At 40.9% G+C, this 21,667-nt stretch overlaps 1 protein-coding gene across 1 annotated transcript in view; it reads right to left on the bottom strand.

The window, feature by feature from the left end:
- Positions 1–561: 561 nt before the first annotated feature.
- The window catches only part of sema4f (sema domain, immunoglobulin domain (Ig), transmembrane domain (TM) and short cytoplasmic domain, (semaphorin) 4F), a 62,518-nt gene continuing 41,412 nt past the window's right edge, over positions 562–21,667 (bottom strand). The window contains 15 exon segments of the mRNA XM_042512779.2: positions 562–1,629; positions 1,632–2,253; positions 2,427–2,617; positions 2,762–2,817; positions 4,017–4,162; positions 4,293–4,402; positions 5,022–5,235; positions 5,373–5,514; positions 6,410–6,591; positions 7,070–7,224; positions 7,366–7,485; positions 7,583–7,694; positions 8,431–8,529; positions 11,637–11,696; positions 12,635–12,780. Of these exon segments, the coding sequence (XP_042368713.2) occupies positions 1,520–1,629; positions 1,632–2,253; positions 2,427–2,617; positions 2,762–2,817; positions 4,017–4,162; positions 4,293–4,402; positions 5,022–5,235; positions 5,373–5,514; positions 6,410–6,591; positions 7,070–7,224; positions 7,366–7,485; positions 7,583–7,694; positions 8,431–8,529; positions 11,637–11,696; positions 12,635–12,780 (2,465 nt within the window). The 3' untranslated portion in view covers positions 562–1,519.

Here is a 21,667-nt window from a genome sequence, read left to right on the forward strand (position 1 = left end):
TTAAAACATGTCTTCATAATTATGGTAATGAAGCATTTAATTATATTTATAAAGACACATTTTTAAGTTGATTTCATTTTTAAGCTGCATGTTTTCCACATTATTTAAAGGGAATTTTAAAATGTTCTGTATTATTATTATGAATAACTTTTTCCACATTTAAAAGGAATTTTAAAGTATTATAATCTTATATACCATAATTATTAACACAGTTGATTCCTCATAAAAGTATATTATTGCAACTTCTTTCACATTACATTAAGTTCATTTTATTAAGGATCTTTCATGATAATGTGACTATTCCTGTTGCAGCTGTATAGTCAAACTACAAGCACACATCAGCAAAATGGGTTCTTAATGTATAATCAGTGTTTTTAAAATGTAAAAAGGTACATGCGCACTAACTGACAGCCACACACACTTTCACAATGCAGTCATTACTTACAAGTTAGGTCCATTTCTTGGGAGGTATGAGAGGCACACGCCACCACTTTTTAAAAATCTCTCTCACACTTAGATTTTCACTTGACAGTACGGAAACAGAGATTACAAGTTAACAGCAACTTTTTTTAGGCTTTATTACAAAACATGACAAAACAATACATTTTTAAAGTTGAAATCCACACACACAAAACGAGGTGATGGTGGCTTTGTGTCTGCAAAGGTCCATTCTGTGAGGCTGCAATGAATTTCACATCCTTCTAAAAATCATTGGCCTTCTGATTTGAGCAACAGTGAAGGTGAGAAGTGACAGATGTGAGCAGCTGTCACTTGCTTGCGTCTGCTGTGCATCTTGAGCTTTCCACACTGACACAGATTATCCTTTTGACCTCTGCGTCAGTGCAGGCAGGGACAGCTCCGTCACTGTGGCCCATCTGAGGGACTCTGTTCTTTAGTCAGAGAGCTCTGGTTCTTTAGTCTCTGACAGTGACATCTCTCTGTTTGAAGCCCGGGACTGGTGCAGTCTCTATGGCTCAGCAGTCCTTTGGTGCCTTTGGACCCATCAAGGTCTGGGATTTGAGTGGTGTGTCAGAGAGAGGGACAGAAGTAGAGAGAGGTGCTGAGAGATTTAAAGTGCACTTTTCTTTTTCAGTGCCTTCAGGAGAGGAGAATGAGAGAGCAAACAACAACAGAAGGAGAAAGACAATATGGCTTTTCAATGTCTACACATGTAGGCATTTCATCTTTGATTTTTTTTTCAACATTAAAATTGCGCAATATCACACTCAGCTTTGTGTCCACAATCTGGAGTTCTTATATTTACACTTTATATTACATCTGACACATTTATTTAGCTGTGACTCTCATCCTGAGTGACACACGACACTCTAACATGTTTTCTCCCTCACATGCTTAGACATAGACTTATATATTTCTCATATATCTCTGTAGTCTCTCACAGCCACGGCTCCCATTCAAAGGCATCTGGCAGTAACCATTTTGCGTCCCTCCCAGTATCATTCAGTTTTTCTTCAAGGATGCAAAATGGTGCAATCAAAAGCATATTTATAACACCTTTTCATATTGAACTTTCTTCACACTTAGCCAGTGGTGCTGGTGATTTAAACATGGGAAAGCTGGCCAGCTCCTCTTCTAGTCCTTTTCGTCCATCCCCTAACCCGTCCCCCAGCCCTCGTCCACCTCCTCCCCCTCCCCTGACTCTCTCTTTAACCCCTCGGGCCGCACCCTCACCCTCTCCCTCTCCCCCGTCCTTCCATCCAGCAAGTCTGCAGCTAAAATTTCGGAGGTGAACTTCAGCCCGCTGCTACTTGTGTTGCTGTTGGCATACAGCACATTCCCATGGCCGTTGCTGGGGTTGCTATGGACCAGGCCGCTGCTGTAGCTGTTGCCATGGTGACCACCATTCCCCTGATTGCTGAGAAGCGTTGTTGTTGTGTTACTCGTCGCCGTCCCGTTACGTTTTTCTGTCAATCTGAATCCCTCGGAGAGCAGACTGGCACTGCTCGGGGACTGCGGCGTGGCCGAGGAGCCCAGCAAATCCCGCCCCTTCTCTGACGACAGCGAATTATCTGGCAGGTGGTGACCCTGGCGGACAATGCTCCGCCGACGGGTCACGCAGTACAGGAGAAATATGCCAAATGCTAAACCCAAGACAAAGAACAGGATGTAGATGGCCAGAACGTGACGACCTCCTGCTGTCGCCACTGTTCCTCCAGGGCTCGGGTCTTCTAGTGTCAGGTGATAGGCTGCTCTTCGGCAGGGGGTGGGCTCTCTGATGCCTGGCTCCGCCTCCTGGAGAAGATCAACATGAGATAGAAGAAGAGGAAAGTTTTTTGAATTTGAGGTGTTTCAATTAAGAGGGAAAAACCTTTGTATTTAGGGTCTAAGATTTCCCTATCAGCAGCTGAAGACATGTTGAGCATTAAATTTTCTCCTGCAAGTTTGTGTACGTTTTACGAGCGTACCTGGCACGTGCAGATGTATTTCCCCAGGCTGTCCTCTGTGACAGTCACCTCCAGGTCAGAGTGGTGCTGCCTGGTCTGTCTGTGGGGAGGATGCTCCCAGCTACAGGGCCTGGGAGACAGCTGGATGCATGGTAACAGGAGCCGTAGACCCTTGGAAACTCGCAGTTCCCTCATGGACGGATTGCAGCGCCCTGAAGGAGACAACATGCAGTTCAATGACTATAAATACAAAATATATTCATATTACATATATTTGAAATCAATTATCTTTACATTTGCATAGTTTGTTAATTATTTACATAGTCTAAATAAAGTATAAAATGAGATATATTTACCTTCTCCTATGTCACATTTTCTCAAGGCGTCGTCTATCATATCACCTGGAGCAGGCCTGGACACACACAAAAAGGAGTCACAATTTTTCAGCAATATTTAGGGAGTGAAACTACTTTCCTTGGTGCATGCTTTTCTAGTTATCTGTTCAGATTTTAAGAGATTAATCTGTCAACAGATTATTAATCAGTGCGATCACTGAAAACTAATACCAAAGTACCAAGTACCAAATATATACTATAGAGATTATAAAGATATTTTGATGATGGTTTTATCTCTCTCTCCTTTTAGCTGCTGTGTTACTGTAATTAATCTTAAAACAAAAGAACAGTGTGCAGGATTTATTGGTGTCTAGATGTGATGACTGCAAATTGCAACCAGCTAAAACTTGTCAATAGTGCTATGCATCAGCTCCCAGCTAGGATTCCTTCAGCATTCATTGTTGCTGAGACTTTTATTTGGAGCCAAATTATCTGCAGAGGTCTCTTCTTCCCCAAAACAAGCAACCCAGGTGATTTAAATGGTAAAAACACAGAATAAAGCAGTTTCAAGTTACAAATCAGTGTTTCTTCAATGCTTTTAGGCTTGTTGCAGCTACTAACGCAACACCTGCTGATGCATGCTTAACCTTTTTCCTCTGATAACTTAAAACTAGACATTCCCAGAGGTTTTTACCGGAGCTGGATTATCAGAAGAGGTCTCTTTCTCTCCAAAACCAATGGACCCAGCGGCTTAAACTGGTAAAAACACTTTTACCAGTTAAAGCCAGTAAAAGTGGGTTTTTTTTCGATGCTACTCATTGCAGAAGGGCTGCTAACAATGGTGGCTGAGACAGAGACACAAGTGGCCCTGTTTAACACCAGTGTTTGGTTTGTCTGTTCTAGGCTACTGTAGAAACATGGCGGTGCAGCCTGGCAATCTCTGTAGTTCAGGATCCGCTCCCTACAAACAGCTTATTCTAAGGTAACAAGTTCAGGTCATTATACAGTTGAGAAAAAATATATAATGTTACATTTATGCCAATATATCCTCCTAAATTCTACACTCTGGTCCTTAAAGGTATAAGGAGACACTTGTTTTTTTTTGTAGAGGTTTGAAACAATATACACAAAATGGTTAATGAACCAACTACAAAGAAAAATGGGTCAAATTTTACACATAACTGAACCATTTTCTAGCCTGATACTGTTGCTTTCTGCCTCAGCTTTTCATTTTTGGCAGTCTTCCAGTTCACTGTGATATTCCTGTAGTACTCACTCTTCTGTTGTAGGCCTGCAGGCGTCCTCCGTCCACACACAGCCCAGTCCTCTGGCTTTGGCACACACCTCACAGCTGGGATACAGAGCGCAGCCTTCAGCCTGGACACGAGCCAGAGACAGAGGGCTGCCCACCAGAGCCCGGCCCTGGAAGCACAGGGAACCAGTGGGAACCAGTGCAGAACCACTCAGCAATAGAGCAGATATTTCTGAGCACTGCAGATTAATATATGCATGTGTGTGGTTGTGCAGTATGCGTGTAAATAAATGAAAATACCTTGTGCAGCAGTATATTGTTGACAGGCTCCTGTGCAGTAAACAGAGGGATTTCCTGCAGCAAGGTGGAGTTCTGACCCACCACTGCCACCCGGTGGAGCTCCCCACGGTCTGCAACACACACAAATACACAGGGTGAATGCTTCATGTATTTTTAATTCATTTACAACACTGAATTAGTTTATTTCATATTAAAATCCGAATGTCTTTTTTCATTTTTTTTATCTCAGTTCCACTTTGACAACTTTCATCTACATTAAACCTTTAAAACCTGAAGCAAATGACACTTTTCTTGTGCTGCTTTGAGACCCCTTTCACAAGTATTTAAACTTTTGAACCCTGAGCGAATTCATGTGGTTTTTTTTTCAGCAACATGGGAAAAAAGGCAATAAGCAACTTGGTAAGAAATGATTCACAAATTGCAAGAAATTAGCAATTTAAGAACCTTTTCCAGGTTATTTCTTCTTGTGTTTTCTATTTTAGAATTTTTTAATGATCTTTTTTTTTTTTCAAAAAAACAATTTTCAGGTACTTTTGTTGTACTTTTTTTCCTACTCATTATTTCTTTTGTTGTTTATTGCCTTTTTCCCCACATTTTGAAATAAATCAAGCCAGTTTGTTCTGATTTCAACAGGTTAACTTAATTGTTGACATGCAGATTGAATTGTTCTCTTTTCTTCTCCTTTATTTTCTCTCCTCTCTTCTTACTCCTGCCTCTCTCTCTCCTCACCTGTTCCAAGGTGCAGCACTGCTCTCATCCGCGTCTCTCCGTTGCCCTTCTGCGTTACAGCCAGCTTGGTGTATCTGATTCCCTTCCGCACCAACAGAGGCGCTGCAGTAACACTGTTCTCCATCAGGGGGTGGTCCCTCACGAAGGTCAACACTTTGTCGGGAAGTTTTAGGGAGGACTCAAACCCCTCAGCCTTCAGAGCATTGTTCAAACACTAAAAAATGTGAAGAAGGGGAGAAAACAATGCCTGAGTCATTCATATAATATAGTAGAATGTAATGAAAGGCATTGTATTAAATCAAAGTGGTGATAGTGCATATGCAGTAGTTTTGTGGTTGCACAGTTAAGTACCTGACCAGGCCTCGGTGTGGGGACAGGTTCAGGGTTAATCCAGTTCTCGCAGGTTTTCTTCAGCTCTTTAAAGGGACCGTCCATCACTTTGCTGATGTCAGACAGGCTGAAAACACACACTGCTGACAACTCTTCACGCTCCCTGAGGACAGGAAACAAAAAAAGGTCAACAGTGACAAACATGTGTCTCCTGTGATCAGATGTGGACAGCACTAACAACAAGTATGACCAGCCACCAAGATGCATTGTGATGCCATCACTCAAACCAGTGGCTGAACTGGTCCGGGAAGCATTTGACCATATATCTTTTGTATTGTAAAAACATATGTGTCCCTGATATGCTCTTAACAGGAACATAAATTATGACTGCAAGGCGTAACTGCTGCCTTGGTGACAGCATGCTAAAGCTCTACAACTTGATAATTTAATGACAAGTTGGATAAAGTTGTGTGTGACCATCGGTCATTTTGCCCTGTGGAATAAGACGTGCTGTATTCTGCAGACAGCAATATCTCCAGCTGTATCAACACAACGTCACAAGCGAGCATGTTAGCGAACAGCTGGTCAGAGTTTGGAGGTAAAAACTGTGTGTGGGACTTTTTGACCTCCTGGTATAGGTGAAGCAGCGATAAAATCCTAACACATATAGTCAACTGGAGACGCATAATAGACACACGTGTGAATGGTGATGTGTCTTCGCTGTCCACTTGTGTTCCGATCACCGAAACCAATGTTAGTATCAGATGTAAACAGGCTCATTAAGCCATGCTGTTTTTACTTTTCTGAGGATGTTCAATATCGAAATCATAGCTTGAATCTTGATAAAAGTTAGATGAGGATGTACCACACTGATACTGTGTGGTAAATATGAAGCTATGGGCAGGATACAGTTAGCTTAACTTAGCATGAAGACTGGAAACAGGGGGAAAGAGCTAGCCTGGCTCTGTCTGGTAGTCACTGTGACATTCTAGAAAGTCGGATATTCAGGAAATTAGAGAAAGCTCCGCCCTCCCTCCCCTGCTTGTTCCTCAGCTTACCACTGGGAGGTGAACAGCCCATAGAAGTGTGTGCTGCTGGGGTCGCCTGGTGTGTGCTCCGTGGTGAAAACATCGGTTAGGATGTTGTAGCGCTGACCGCTGGGTTTATCCTCACACACCAGCTGCGCCTTGAGGAAGGTGGTCCAACGTCGCTGCAGAGTCTTCATCCCTCCCACATCAGACTGAAAAGAGAGGAGGGAGAAGGATAAGCCAAAGAGTGAATACATATGAAGCGATCAATCGGTTAACTCTTTAAAACCTGAGCAAACTGGCTTGATTTCTTGCAAAAACATGGAAAGAAAACAATGAGCAACTAATGAAATGTTCCAAAAACTGGCCTGAAATTAGTTAAATGTTTTAAAAAAAAGTAAAAAAACAAAAACAAACAAGGAAATAACCTGAAAAAGGTGCTTGAAAATAATGATTGAGAAACCTCATTTTAATTCTAAAAATATTTTTCTTTTTTCCAAAGCTTTAAAAAAAAAAAAAAAATTCTGAATCTACGAAGACTTCCAAAATGTGGAACAATTCTTCTGAAGTAGCTCATTGCTTTTTCCTTTTTCCCATGTGCCCAAGGGAAAAAATCGCACCAATTTGCTCAGGTCGATCGAACCTTCAAAGGTTTAATCAATCAATCACTTAGTCAAGATGTTGGATTACCTTGCAGACTCGTGCTACCCTGGGCACTTTGACTTTGGTGTAGAGGTCATACTCTTTGGCCACCTCAGTGAAGAAGAAGTAGATTTTGTCATCGTCTCCAGTTGGGTTGCTGTCCTCAGACTGCTTTATGAAGGCTGAGCTCACAAACTCTGGGTCTGAGAAACACAAACACATGCCATTTGGCTGTGGTTAAGTATGATCTTTTGACTTGAAAGCGTGTTTGTGTCTGTGCATCTCAACATATGTGCATGTGGGTGTTTAAAAGTGTAAGAGGAGGTGTGCAATGTGTGTCTCACCACTCAGCCAGTTGATGGATCGCTCTGTTCGGATGCGCTCCTGCTCAGGGCCCGTTGCCCGGGAGATGTCAAACAGCGTTCCCAGGAAGTTGCTGGTGGCTGCTGTGTATAGGGTTCCACCTAGACAACAGAAAGAGAGGGAAGTGAGTTATCACCCTCCATTGATTGATATTCTGACTAAAAAGATGCCAAACAAACAAGTAGTACGTCACCCCACCTGCCATGACAGCTGTGTAGTGCTGACTGGGCTCAAAGGGACACTTGCCCTTCCCTGTCTCCATCTTCACCCCTCCGTCCTCAACTTTCTCCAGGGTGAAGGAAGAGAGCTCCTGCAGGACGACAGGAAAAGAGAAGATAGAACTACAAGGGCAAATGAATTATATGAGTTATTTAAAGATTTTTTTTCACAGCTGCCTTGTGTTTTATTGTCCTCTAAACTAATTACAGGGAGATTCAACTTGCTCTCTACAGGTTGTCTGCTAAAAACGTCACTATAATTGACTCTAATTACGCTCTTTTATGCTAAAAGCTTTAGTGACTTTAGCACTCAAAGTACTGTCTAGAAAATGTCACTTGCAACAAAGCATTTAAAAGCTTTTGTTGGTTGACTGGCACCACATATTTCTCTAATAATTACTGAAGAAAAGTGTGTGACTGGAGTCTGAAAAAGACTTAAAAGTATCATGTGAATACATTTACAGCAGTGGGAGGATGACAGTGTGTGTGTTTTTATTTGTGAGCCCTTCTGCCTGTCCCGTTGGTGAAGGACTTGGCTGTGAATGAGTGTGGGAACTTGTCACAGAGATTCATTTGCAGTACTCACAATGTAGGTGCACACACACACACACACACACACACACACACACACACACACACACACACACACACACACACACACACGTACAGAGAAAAACGTGCAAGAAAACACACAGCAGTTTGGAATTATAGCATCCTGCTGATGCAGGTGTGCAGGTCCTCAGGCACAGATCTGCCTCATAACGTTTCATTCAAATACAAATTCACACATGCAGACAAGAGGACGGCCTCAAACACACACAAACTAACCAGGAATGCACACTGGGGGTCGAAGGCGTAGGTGCCACACACGTAGATGCGTCCATCACCCAGAAACTCCAGCAGACGGATGTAGTTTTTGCAGTCAACCTGCAGGGGGAGACAAACACCCAGAAATTAAGACAAGTCTAAAGCGTTTACAACCAGTTGCAATTTCAAAAATTAGGAAATATACTATTAATGTATCCATATGTCTGTTTACGCCCATGAACAGAAGTGGTTCTGTTTGAATCATGCTGAGCTTTGGGAGAAAGGAGGGATTGGATTCTTAGAATAACTGGAGTATCAACGAATCTGACTGGAAATCAGAGACCCCCACTGCTGGGAGAGATACTTGAGACCCCCAGTGCTACCAGCAAAGATCATCCATACTACCTCAAACTAACATAGGCATGCAAAATTAAACTTAAGCCACTAATTTTCATGCATAAATAATGTACAAAAAATGCTTATGTGCCCATTTAAAATATAAAACATAGAAGATTTTTTTCTTGATCTCTCCCCTCTTTACATCTGCATTTTCAGTCTGCAGCCATTATTGAAACCCCCCTATTGTTCTTCTCCAGTTACCACAAAATCATGACGCAGGCAGTTTTTGGAAGGCTTGTGCGTGTTATGTCTTTGCGTGCCATCTTGGATCAGCTCTAGGCCTGAGTCACCTTCGCCCCAGGGACCTGATCCTCTCTGATGCCCAGATCATGTCATCCAAATCAGCCCCCACCACCCAACCACCGTCCTGTCCCGTGAGACGGACAGAGAGCCAGAGAGATAGACAGAAAGAGAGCTCCGGCTGGAAACAATGGGATCAGCTTGGGATTAGCGATTTCATTGGTCCAAATTAACCTCATTCACACTAATAGGCTTCATTCACAATCTGGCACGAAGTGAATCGAATGGCTCTATTCTGTTTAGTTCTATTCTATTTGATTTTATTCTATGTGAGTGTGTTGGGGATTATAATGAGGACTCATTATGCGATCTGATGTTAAAAGCTTCTGTGAGTTTGGAGCTCACGGTGGAAATGAAATGTCCGCCACAGAAACACCTACAAGCATCGCTTTTAGGTGTTTTGGTGCTAACTGATGCTAACATACTGGGAGCAATTCTGCAATAATTACAGAGAATTACAAGGGTGTGTGTGTGTGTGTGTATGGACACTGAAAAACTTTATTTTCCTCATCTCATGCACCACTCCTCTCTCCCTCTCAACTTTCCTATGCATACAGAACTTTCTCTCTTTTCCTTCAAGACAGATTTTGCTTTTTCACGAGGAACCATCTGTTAATACATCGAGTAATATTACCATAACACACACAACAACACTAGATCTTTTGTCAAACCAAAGGTTGAATTTAAAAAAAGAAGAGGTATGTAAACACACATCTTATCAGATCACTGTATTTAGCATCCATGTAAACAGATTGGAATCTGTAATCAGAATGAGTTCAGTCAGATTGAATAAAATTGTCCATGTAACCGCAGCTAATGTTTGCTGCTTGTTATGCTGCCAATTAGCAGCCAAAAATCAATTAATGCGGGTTGAAGAGTGGAAACAGATTAACAGTAAGGCCAACAAGCTCCTCTCTTCATTTGTGTTGTCACGATACTGAAAATGTAAGTGCTCTTATTGATTTTCTCTGTCGACTTCCACAGTGTCTTTCAATATCACAGCAAAAAGGTTAGCATTCATTTCATCCTGAGAGCACAAAAACAAATCAATCAGTCCAAACCTATTACCCTCATGTAACACTTCAAGTGCTGAAAGGCTGCGCAGACCTGAACGTACTCTATGACAGGAAAACAACTCTCCAGTCAACACCAAATAATAATCAGCGCTGAGTCAACAGTTGTTGACATATGAATTAACTGTGAGCTGTGAGACACCTTTTTACGCTCACAAAAAACTGTTACGATGTTTTGTTCTGCCTTATGATCAATGTTGACATTAAACATGCCTGATATCCTGTGTTTAGTAACATCCTGCTGATAGCAGTTGAGCTTTGTGTAACACAGCTAACCTGCTCTGGTGTGTCCCTCTGAGTCACACAGACACACACACACACACAAACACATCATGTCTCTCTGGGTCAACTTCAAGGTGGGTTCTTGTTGAGTCTTTTCCTTGTCTCCTGCACTGTATCTCTCTCTCTCTCCTGGTGTTGTAACAATGCTCCTCATCCTTCCTTGCCCACTCTCGTCCATCATTCTTCCCCTTCCTGTTTCCTTCCCTCTCTCCTGCTTCTTAATGCTCCTGACTCACACGTAATCTTATAATCAATGCCTTCTCGTCCCTGCTTTTATCTGTCGTTCACTTCTTCACAGCTGAGAAGCAGAAAATTGAGTATGATAATAGTATAAAATAGGTCAAAACTAATTGCACTGCCTTCTGTTGATACACTGCTTCAGCTTTGTTTATCTTTTGATCTGACCTACATCGCTGGACCCAAGGCCTTTTCAGGCACTTTTGGGAGCATTGTGAGTTCATCGGAGGGGTACATGATGATGCTGAAGCTCTGTATCAGCTCCATATATCGGTCAGATGTTACCCAAGCAACGTAGTTCCAGTGGACAGTCGCTTTACTGTAAGCAGTTTGGTTGATGTTCTATTGTAGTCGGAGCACAATGAGCTGTACAGCTTGAGTTTACAGTACGCTCTATTTAATCAGTTTCCACAGACAGTTACCGGGCATCTATGACTTCACATACACCACTCTTACTCTCTGTCTGTCTACACACACACACACACACACACACACACACCCACACACACACACACACACACACACACACACACACACACACACACACACACACACACACACACACACACACACACACACACACACACACACACACACACACACCCCTGATAAGGGTTTGGCAGAAGTCCCAGAACTTCCCATCCGATGCCTAACAGCACAGGTTGTGACACAAACACACACACACACAGACACACACACAGACACACACGCATCCATTGGAGCACAAAACGTGGGCCCATAAATATCACACAAATCAAATCTCTGAGGCCATTTGAATCCAATAAATTACACTTAAAATAATATGAGAATATTACTATGCTAGTATCTGAATCATTTTAGTCAAATCTATTTAGATTTGGCCTAAAACAACCAAATAAAGCATGTATAAATAATTTGCTATTCAACGAGTACATCTCAAAGATTCACAGCACTCACCTCTGTCTTTCCCTTTGCCACACAGGACCTCCTCTTCTCCTCCGGCACGTCCCAAACAATCTGGGACAAGAGACAAGAGAGATAGAGAGAACTGAGTAAGTCATTATCACTTGCTCATCATTCGCTGATTAGTCGTCAGAGTTTAGATTCATCACAGCAGTAAAATGCATTTATGATTAATTATAATTGTTTTGAGGCAGTTATAGTCTACTGGGGTGCTGCATGATTCTCACGAGTCTTGTTTTTGTGCTAATATGAGCACAAATGTAAGATTAAATTTATATTATTGATCACATGCAATGACATGAAAATGTGTCCCTCGCGATGTTGCGGAATAATGCAAAACAAATGTAACAAGTAGTAGTAGAAGTAGTAGTAGTAGTAACAAGTTATTTTCTACAGAGAGCAATTAAGTTAAGTAATGCTGTAAAAGTAACGAGTTATGTGTAATATATATTTAGAATCAGAATCAGAATCAGAAATACTTTATTGATCCCCGAGGGGAAATTGCCTTTAGTTACAGAGGCTCCCATTCAAAAGTCTTAAAAGAAGTAGTAAGTGTAGAATATATCATATATCAAGATGCGATTAAGGTCCGTACTATCAAAATTTTTTAATTCTGTTAATCATCACCTGACATTTCCATTGTTTAGAGGCTTTACCGAGTTTAAAAGCTTGACTGATTATCCTGATGTCATATGAAACTAGAATACATTTTTTGCTGTCATTTCATTCCTGATCCAGACAGTCTGCTGAGAACTGCTTCACCTTGTCAATATGGACTTCATGACTGTTTTGCAATGCAAAATAATGGAATTGAAAACACGCATTTAAAAGTGAATCGCAATTAACTATAGCAATTATACAATAAAAATATTAATCCTTTGACAGTCCTTGTGTAACACTTTACTTTTTTTGTGTAACGATCCCGACACCCGTGACAAACATGATGACAACTCAGTCAATAACACACACTCTCACACACACAGCCCTCCTACCTTCTGTGGTTTTTGCTGCAAGTTGTTGGTGTTCACAGCCAGAATGGCATCCCTGGCACCGAGGAACAACATGCCTGATGAATTGTCCAGTAGGAAGGTGCTGAAGTTGGTCACGCCCTGGAGCTCATCCAGACGAAGAACGTTGTCTGTGGACCAAAAAACAGAGCGGGGGGTAAGATTTTCAACAACATTCAAGAGAGGTAAGTGCTGCTGTCATTCATCTCAGTGATTCCACAAGATGCACTCAGAGGGCCAGAGGCATCTGAGGATTACAGGAAACTGAAATTAATATGATTAGTGCCTCTTTTAGCTAAGTAAATGTAAGAATAATGGTTGACAGGATGAGATGAATCAAACACCACATTCCCAGCAGGAGGTTTAAAGAGATAAAGAGATGGGGGATGAGAGATGAGAGTAACCCTTGTTTCACCCTGCCCTCTCACACAATCACAGCTACAGATTAACTGCTCTAATCCCTCTATGTCTAAATCCTTATTTTTCTTTTAATTCTGTTTTTGTGACTTTTTTCCCTTTGACTCCTCACAATCCCAAATAAACATTGACTCAAAACTTTTTTTTTCTAGGTTTCTATCTGTTTCTATGTTTTTTAATGTTTAAGTTAATATTGATTCAGTCAAATCCACTGCTGAGCACAAATGCAATAAACTGAATCATGCATAATCATGACATACAATAAATAATGCATTCATCTTTTACATAATATAATGCAGAATATCAGCTGTACTTGCCTTTTTTTATCTCAAAACTATTGAATCAATCCAATTCCAAAAGCTTTTGTGCTCCAGCTCCTGTTTGTTCTCTTCATCCTACTCTATCCGACTCCATCATCCACTACAGGACAAAGCATATCAGTGTGTGTGTGAGTGTGTTTAAGTGTGTGTTCATGTCCCAGCTGCTGGGAGGAAAGAGCACAGCTGTGTACTGAACATCTTTTGAGTGTGTACATTTAGCAGTTATTTTGAAGTCCCACGATACTGACTTTTGGTTGACCTTTACGAAAAAAAAAGGCCAGACGTGTTCAGAGAGAGAACAGAAAGATCACAGTGGAACCAGTGATTGGTTCCCGATTCGTGCTACATCCCAATCAAACACACGTACACACACACCACCTCAGCACACACTACAAAGAAAGGAATTCATTGCGCCACAGATTAAGTCATCAGGGGATACATTAAAGACTAATGCTAATGAATAAAGCCTGTGATGTTAAATTAAACTCAAACAAACCGACAAGAGACAAAAGAATATATTACATATCACTAATTACACATCACTCAGTGTATTTGCACAATCAAACACTTAATGGAACATGACTAATGACCAGAACAAAGCCCACAGCCCTGTCTGTGTAAACATGAATAGATTCAGACTCACAATTTCATATGAGTTACTGCATTAATCATCAGTAACATGAATGAAATGCTAATCTAACAAACTATATGGCTGGCAAAGAAAGACATCCAACAGCTAAACTACTAAAGCTACGCAGACGAATCAGATGGGCCGACATAAGCTTATCGCAGATATACAACATATGTATCAACTTACGTGTTGGACAAAAAGTAATAAATAGGAAGTGGAATGAAAAAATATCAGTGCCTAATCGGCAAAGACATTTTGAAATGAATTAGTCTCAAGTACATACTGTAGGTTGTCGATAAAGATTACTGACAAAATCAAATGTCCCACTCAGTGCATATATTGGCCAAGATTCTTTAACAGCCGAGTTTTAAGGGATCGCGGTCAAAATTGTATGTTTATGTGAAACAAGAAATATATATATACATTAACATACACACACACACAGTCTGATAGGTGATCAGCTACAAAAGCACTGACTAAAACAGACCCTTGTTTCTTAAATGCATCGCTATTTTCCTCTTGAAAGATTATGTCTTGATATAGAAAAATCACTCATAAAAAAATTAAAAACCCAATTCTCAACATAACGATCACCTGCAACAACTGTAAGAGTGTGCCATAAGTTCATTTTGGCTAAACAATGGTGAAACGTAATGGATGTAAATGTGCATCGTGTTAACACATAGGCCGCTTTTTGAGTTTTGAGTGAGGAGAGCTACACGTGAGCCATCGCAAACCAGCCGGCAGCCCCTGGTTTAAAAGCTAGTGTATGGAAGAATTTTGGAGATTTACACCGCTAGTTCGCATCTAAGCATTATGTACTTGCTCATCTTGTGGTATATCGCGAATGCTTTCCTGCAACTTGGTTTTCAGAAATCAGTTAATATAACTTTAAAGTCCATGTTTTGTTGCTCTAGCTGTTACTCTTGACTTGTAAAAGAAGCACTGATAGAGAAAGGGAGAAGAAAGGAGAGAACAAACACACTCGTGCACACACCCTGTATTATTCAACAAGGGGAGGTGACAACATAAATAGATGAGTGTATTCAACAGCAAAGCAGAAGGGAGCAGAAGTTTGATGTGAGTACACACAAGATGACAACTTTTATTTATTCACCTTCATCAAGACAGTTGCTAAAAGGAAGACAATGATTACAATTAGAACTTGATTCCCAAATTACATGAGGGAGTATATAGTTTGAGGAATATTTAGCAGAGCATGACCCCAAATTTAGCAGCTGTTGTACTAAAAGAACAAAAAAAACAATCACCCTCTGTTCCTGTTATAGTGGATGGGACTCAAAGTACCATGTCAGGATATTCTGATAAATGGCTCTTGCCGTTGACATGGTTTTCCACTTAAAACCTGTGTTGTTCTGTGAAGTGAAAAAAAAGAGAAACCCCAACATGCTGACATCTGCCTGAAACTGAATCACAGACATTTTCTCTCTCCCTGCCTCCATCCAGACTCCCTCATCCAGTCAGTCTGTCTGCTTCCCGTAACATTTCACATGAATGTCATTTCTCATTCACTAAGGAGCCATCTGTTCGCCTAAAAGCCTCCAGGCAGTCAAATAGCGAGTCGCGCTCTGATTTGCTCGCTTAGGGCCTGCACTTCCTGAATATCAGCCAATGTGAGGAGGGAGATTGCAGTCTGTTGAAGCAGACGAGTTTGACAGACACACACACATGCGTGCGCACACACAAACAGACACACACAAACACATTTGTTTAACTGTTCCTCAAAAAAACAAAGCTGTGGATATAATGTGTCAAGTTTTCCCATGTTGCCCTTAATTAAAAGTTTTTGTAGTGTCCTTTTTTCTACTTTTACACCCCGAGCTAATAAAATAAACACTTCCCTCCTCAATCTGTCAATCAGAGATGACTTCAAATAAAGGATGAGGGAGGCAACGAAACATAAGAGACCTCTCAGTCTTATTCTCTCCATCTTCTTCTTTTCATACTTTTGTCCCTTTTGTCACTTGTCTACATCTGCTCTGTCATCTATCCATCCTTTCATCACCCGGCAGTATCGCATCGCCGAAAGACATCACTTCTTCAAACTCACTTTACAGCCCCGGTCTGATACACACAGACACACACTCACGCACAAGCACACACACTCACGCATACACACCCAGCAAAGTAGACATGAGTGTTTGTGACACGGCCAAAGGCAAGGTCTGCAGAGATGTCCTTGTAAACTGGTCCTCGCCGGCTGTGTAGGACATGGCCACACACACACACTTATATGCACACACACATACACACCGTGCCACCACCTGCTGTTCACCCCAATGTAGAGAGATGATTCCTAGAGCTACACCATCTGCCCTTCTCACACACAACCGCGCACACACCTCTAACCCTACACACCCAGCAGCCCCACACTAGAAAGAAAAGGCCTGACGCATGCCTCAGAAAAAAATATATCATGCAATTTCATGTTTTCCATCTCCTTTCATCTTCATGATGACATACGTAGCAGTTTGTTCGAAGGACTTTATGAATAAATCTGATTTGACGTGTGTCACAAGGGAAGAGAGAGGATGCTCTGCAGGTTTGAGTAAACGCCTCCTCTTTGACAGCAGGGGCCCCGCAGCTCACCACGTATCAAATATCCCCTCCTGCCTGTGTGTCTTTGTGGAACGCACACACCGAGGACATTCATGTGTGATGCATGTGCGTGGAGATGTGCACGTTTAGGGGTATGCTCTCTGTCTTTGGTAGCAAAACACTATATTGACTTTTCTTTTCTTGCCTCTCACTTTTTGATAGCAGGAGAACCTTTCTTTAAAGAATCTCTCCTTTATGTGAGCCTGCATTCATTGATTTTTTTCACTTAAATACATATTTAAAAATATGATATATATGATATAATCTAAAAATATGTATATTTAATTGTAATTTTTTTCCTATTGTATAGGCATTTGCACTGTATTTATTGTTATGCACCGCAACACTCTCTAACACCTAAATGACAAAATGGATCTATTTCCAATTACTTCCTAAACGACTTATAACGACTTATTATATAATAAGCCTAAAAACTACCTGTATTACCACTCTAATTGTGGTTGTTTTAAACACCTTCTTAACGTCATGAGACGATCGCAATTCTGCTCCAAAACTACTTGGTTAGTTTAGGAAACAAAACCAAGTTGTTAGGTTTAAAAATTAAAGTACTTTTGCCACTAAAGTAACAGAACTGTAGCATGCTACACATACTAGCATACTGAGCTATATTGTTATTAAAGGGAGACAACCTAGACTTTGGGACACAAACATCGTTCTCCTGGGTGAAAGTCCTGTGTTTGCCCTACTGCCTACTCTATACAGCCCTCTTTTAATATTTGTACACAATTATGCCGACATAGTTGCTTTTTATGCTTCGTCACTTCCCATCCTGCTCTGCTCCTGTCATAACTACCATTGTCACTGGAGGGCGCTGCCTTACAATAAACGTATGGGTCACAATAAGCTGCCAGCACAGTCGATCTACGTGGCAGTTTTTTTCAGTGAGGGCGGGCTGGATAAACTTGTTGGCAAATTGTTGCTTATTTACACATATTGAAGACAGAGAAGCAACATTAGCATTTATACAATACGTGTCGACCATTAGTCCACCTGATGAATGCAAATCTAATATTTGTTCTTCCTTTAGCTTTGTTTTGTTCTCCACCAACTCCTGAGGGAAACAGCTGGCTGCTAAATACTCCCTAATTCCCCACTTGTATGACTCACAAGAGTGCTGAAATCTTTATGAGCCGAAACAATAAACAATGATCTAAAAGATGCTAAAAAGCTCTGTAAAGCTGAGAGAAACTGCAGGTTTCGTAATTTCACATTTTACAGATTCCCTTGATCCATTTTTTATACGAGAATATTGATTAGTGCAGCTTCATGAAACTGAAGCCAGGTGTTGCTGAGTAAAAGAACATCCCACACAGGCCCCTACGGTAGTCCCTGGATAAATAAATATCAAAAATAGAGCAGTGATTATTAGAGTGCTTTATAAATGCTAAGAGATAACACAGATCTAACTAGGACAATAGACAAAATGCAGGATTTACCAGAAAATCAGGAGCTGTGCACATTAACAATTATTCGGATGATGTATCTAGAAAACCTTGGCGACCTCATACACGGTGGAAAAAAAAAAATCACACCCTGGGTATGATTTTAAAAGGCTACTGGTGTGAGTATAAATGAATAAGTAGTCCTAAAATACAAAATCCTCTCCCCTGCCATGAATCATTCATTCATTATACATTAAACATGACTGAGAGGCAGCCAGGGAGAGAGACCAACAGAGTTGCTCTGTGTGTGTGTGTGTGTGTGTGTGTGTGTGGCATGGTGTGTCCATTAAGGGTTTAATAAACTGGCTTTTGCTCTGGGGGGACCAACCCTGGTCTCTGGCTGCAGGGCATTGTGGGATGGGACCAACCAGGAAGTGATAAATTATACACCTCCCTCCTCCATGTGTCAATCAAAACCGACGGGATGGAGAGAAGAGATGCAGAAAGGCGCACACACATGCTCCTGCCCCCACACTCTCTGAACAGACACTCTCAGGCCCTGCAGTGAGACAGGACACAGCTGCAAGATCCACGCAGTCCCATACTATGCTGAAACACACATTTATAGCACTATCATCCACTCAGCTCAATGCCATTTTCCAGCTGCTGTTTCCTCTGAATTGTTCGCAGCAGTCAGACTCCACAGGTTAAAGGAATACACCAGCTTTTGGCAGATTGTCCCATTAGACACCATACCCATTAGCGGGCTCCCCTGCTCCACGCTTACACTTCAGCACGCATTATATTGAGTGACAGCAGACAACTAGCATCATCCAAAGTGAGACAACACTCCATCCATCATTTATACACAGCTGTAGTGTTTAAAATAGAATATAAATGATAATAATTGTAGTCACGGCTGTTGCTAAGATTTCGTATTTCACGTAAACCAGCACATATTCTTCCCCTGTGCATGATTCGGTACTTTGTGCATGATAAATGTTAACATTACTCCTACGCAAAACATGGCTTAACATAAAGTTTATTATTTCTCACTTTGAAGAAGCTCCATATGAAATCAGACCTTTCTAAGCTGTCTGTTCAAGGCAGAAATATTGCACTGTTATGCTGCCTTTCTGTTCTCTATAAAAAGCACAGTAGTGGAAAGGGGAGACAGGGGTTTTCACGCCTGAAAGTAGTAAAAGAACCTAATTGAGTTTTATGTAAAATGAACAGCTGGCAGGACGGGATTATGGTCAGGATGGGTGTGAATTTTTGACGGTGTGTTATGCGTGCAACCTACAGCAAGAGATTTAAAAAGCCACTAATAGCAGTGAGTGGCTAACTAAAAGAAAAACATTGATCATGTCCGCAAATGCGGACCGTGAAGCTCAACTTACCGCACATACAAGGTTATTGTGACGTCATTCTCTGCTCAGGACGCCATTACTCCACTATATCTTTACATAGCAGATAGTGGCTTGCTGCTATATCAATATTCTGAATGTTGTAAACAAAACAGTTAATAATTGAAGCTCCTGTGTTGTGTGCCACCTCTGTTCGAGGGCCTAAATACATCTTGGGTATGCATAATTACAGCAGAAGCTAAAATAATCCCCAGTATTATTATGTTTAGAGAATAAAATTGACTTCCACTGCATATTTTCAGGCGGCTGCACAGACATTATGGAGTTCATTATAAACAGTAGTTTAATTTGAATAAAATTTACAAGAAAAATACTGTCTGTTCCAGCATCCAGACAATAAAAACAATTACTGAGATTGTGTGTGTGTGTGTGCGGGGCTGCATGTGTGTATGCAATGTTTAGTTAACCCCTTCTTATTGTTCCTAAGTGGTTCATTGTCTTTGCTTTGATTGATGACAGAAGTCAGCTATTCAGGAACATCCTGTCTATAGAGCTGTTTCTAGAGTGTGTTAAAGTAAGAGGGAGAGGGGAGTATTCAGAATGTGAACTGAAAATAGAAAAATAATGATAAACAGCTTGTTCTGCATCTGCTGTTTGGACCAAATACCCCCCTCTAGACATCTTGTGTAACCTTGGTTTGACAAAACATCATATACTCCTATTTGTGTGGCAGAGATCAAGAGAGGGTAAGCGAAAAGAGAAAGACAGGCCTCCTCTTGTAGTGGTCACGGTCAATTTCAGTCTTTTTTCAGTCAATAAACGGGCCACACAAAGCATCAAAGCTGCATGCTCGTTAGATCTACAGAGAGGCCGGTCATCGTTTAGCTCCTTTTTGCATCCATGGCTACATACCAATGCAGCTGAATGCTACAAAGGCTACAGCAGCTGTGTGGTATTTTTTTAATATGAGGACATACTTGAAAAGTTAATTTTACTGAAGTGTTTGCAGCTGTGGTTCAGTTAATTCACTTGTGATCATGCAGCATTTAGCAATATCCAAACTGACATACAGTACTGCATACAGAAGTTGCAATTAAATATTGTACACACATTTCTGAAAACTAAATTGTGATGTTAGAAACGGCTCAGTAGGAGCAGCATTAGATAATAAGGATGCACCAATGTCACAGCCAAATTATAATCAATATGGTGTATTATAACAAATATAAAACAAACCTTAAAGAACAACAAGGTCACTCTGAATTCACAGCTTGGAGTCTTATAGGAAGTCCCTTTTCACAGCTTATTTTTCCTTTCAGTGAGATGCATTAGAGACACAGTAAAGAAACTGTGTGCCATCGTGGCTGCAAATTTCATCAAGTCAAACATAATAGTTTGGAAAAACCTTTTATGGTCACTTTAATAAAATAAAAAAACAATTTCGCCCCCAAGATAAAAGTCTAAATGAAAAACCAGTTTGTCCCATCAGAGCGACGTGTCAGTGTAAGCAGCACTGAGCTCATTTCTCATCAGAAAACCAGTGTGCTGAGAAAATGCACAAATTTCAGGACCTTTAAAAGAGAATTAAGACACTTGGAGTTGTGTTTAACAAGGTCATAAATGGCAAACCTTTTAGGAGTGTTTGAGGATAAGTTGAGATGCTGGTACACTTGAGATGAAGTTTAAATAGATCAAAACACTCATGGCACTTCAGGGTGCCACGTTCTAATGATAGCCTTTCTGTAGTGTTTATAATAGTTGCATACGTTTTTTGCTTTATAGATCTATTAGAAACCATAACAAGAACCAGTTTAAGGTTGTCAGGTTGTGACAAATCTTATTGGTAGATGTGTATTCTTCTATTTGGTAATAATATAGTCCTTAGGGGGGTCACTTTCTGATAAGTCATCAAATCAGTAGTTAAAATGTTAATAATAAATGTATAAATAGTAAGGGTTTTGGTCCACTAAATTGCTTTTCCTAATGAAATTAAGGAGCTTACAAGACAAAAAAAAGTGAAGAGGAGGATCAACACGAGCCAGATGGCATTTTCACAACCTGGCAATCCCAAATTAGTTCTTCTTATAACAAGCGGCAACCTCCGAGGCTGAAAAATGAAGCCAGCATGAAAGTGCCAAAAACTGCAGTTCATCAGATCACCACTTGTAAACCCCCATAGAATTTTTATATAACTCACTCATTTATGTTTTATTAAGGCCCAAAGTTATGCGTAGTTAAGGCCGGGGCCTGTTGAGTGACAG

Source organism: Plectropomus leopardus, chromosome 23, assembly GCF_026936395.1.
Source record: "Plectropomus leopardus strain MGB_pleo_1.0 chromosome 23, ASM2693639v1, whole genome shotgun sequence".
Taxonomy (NCBI): Eukaryota; Metazoa; Chordata; class Actinopteri; order Perciformes; family Serranidae; genus Plectropomus; species Plectropomus leopardus.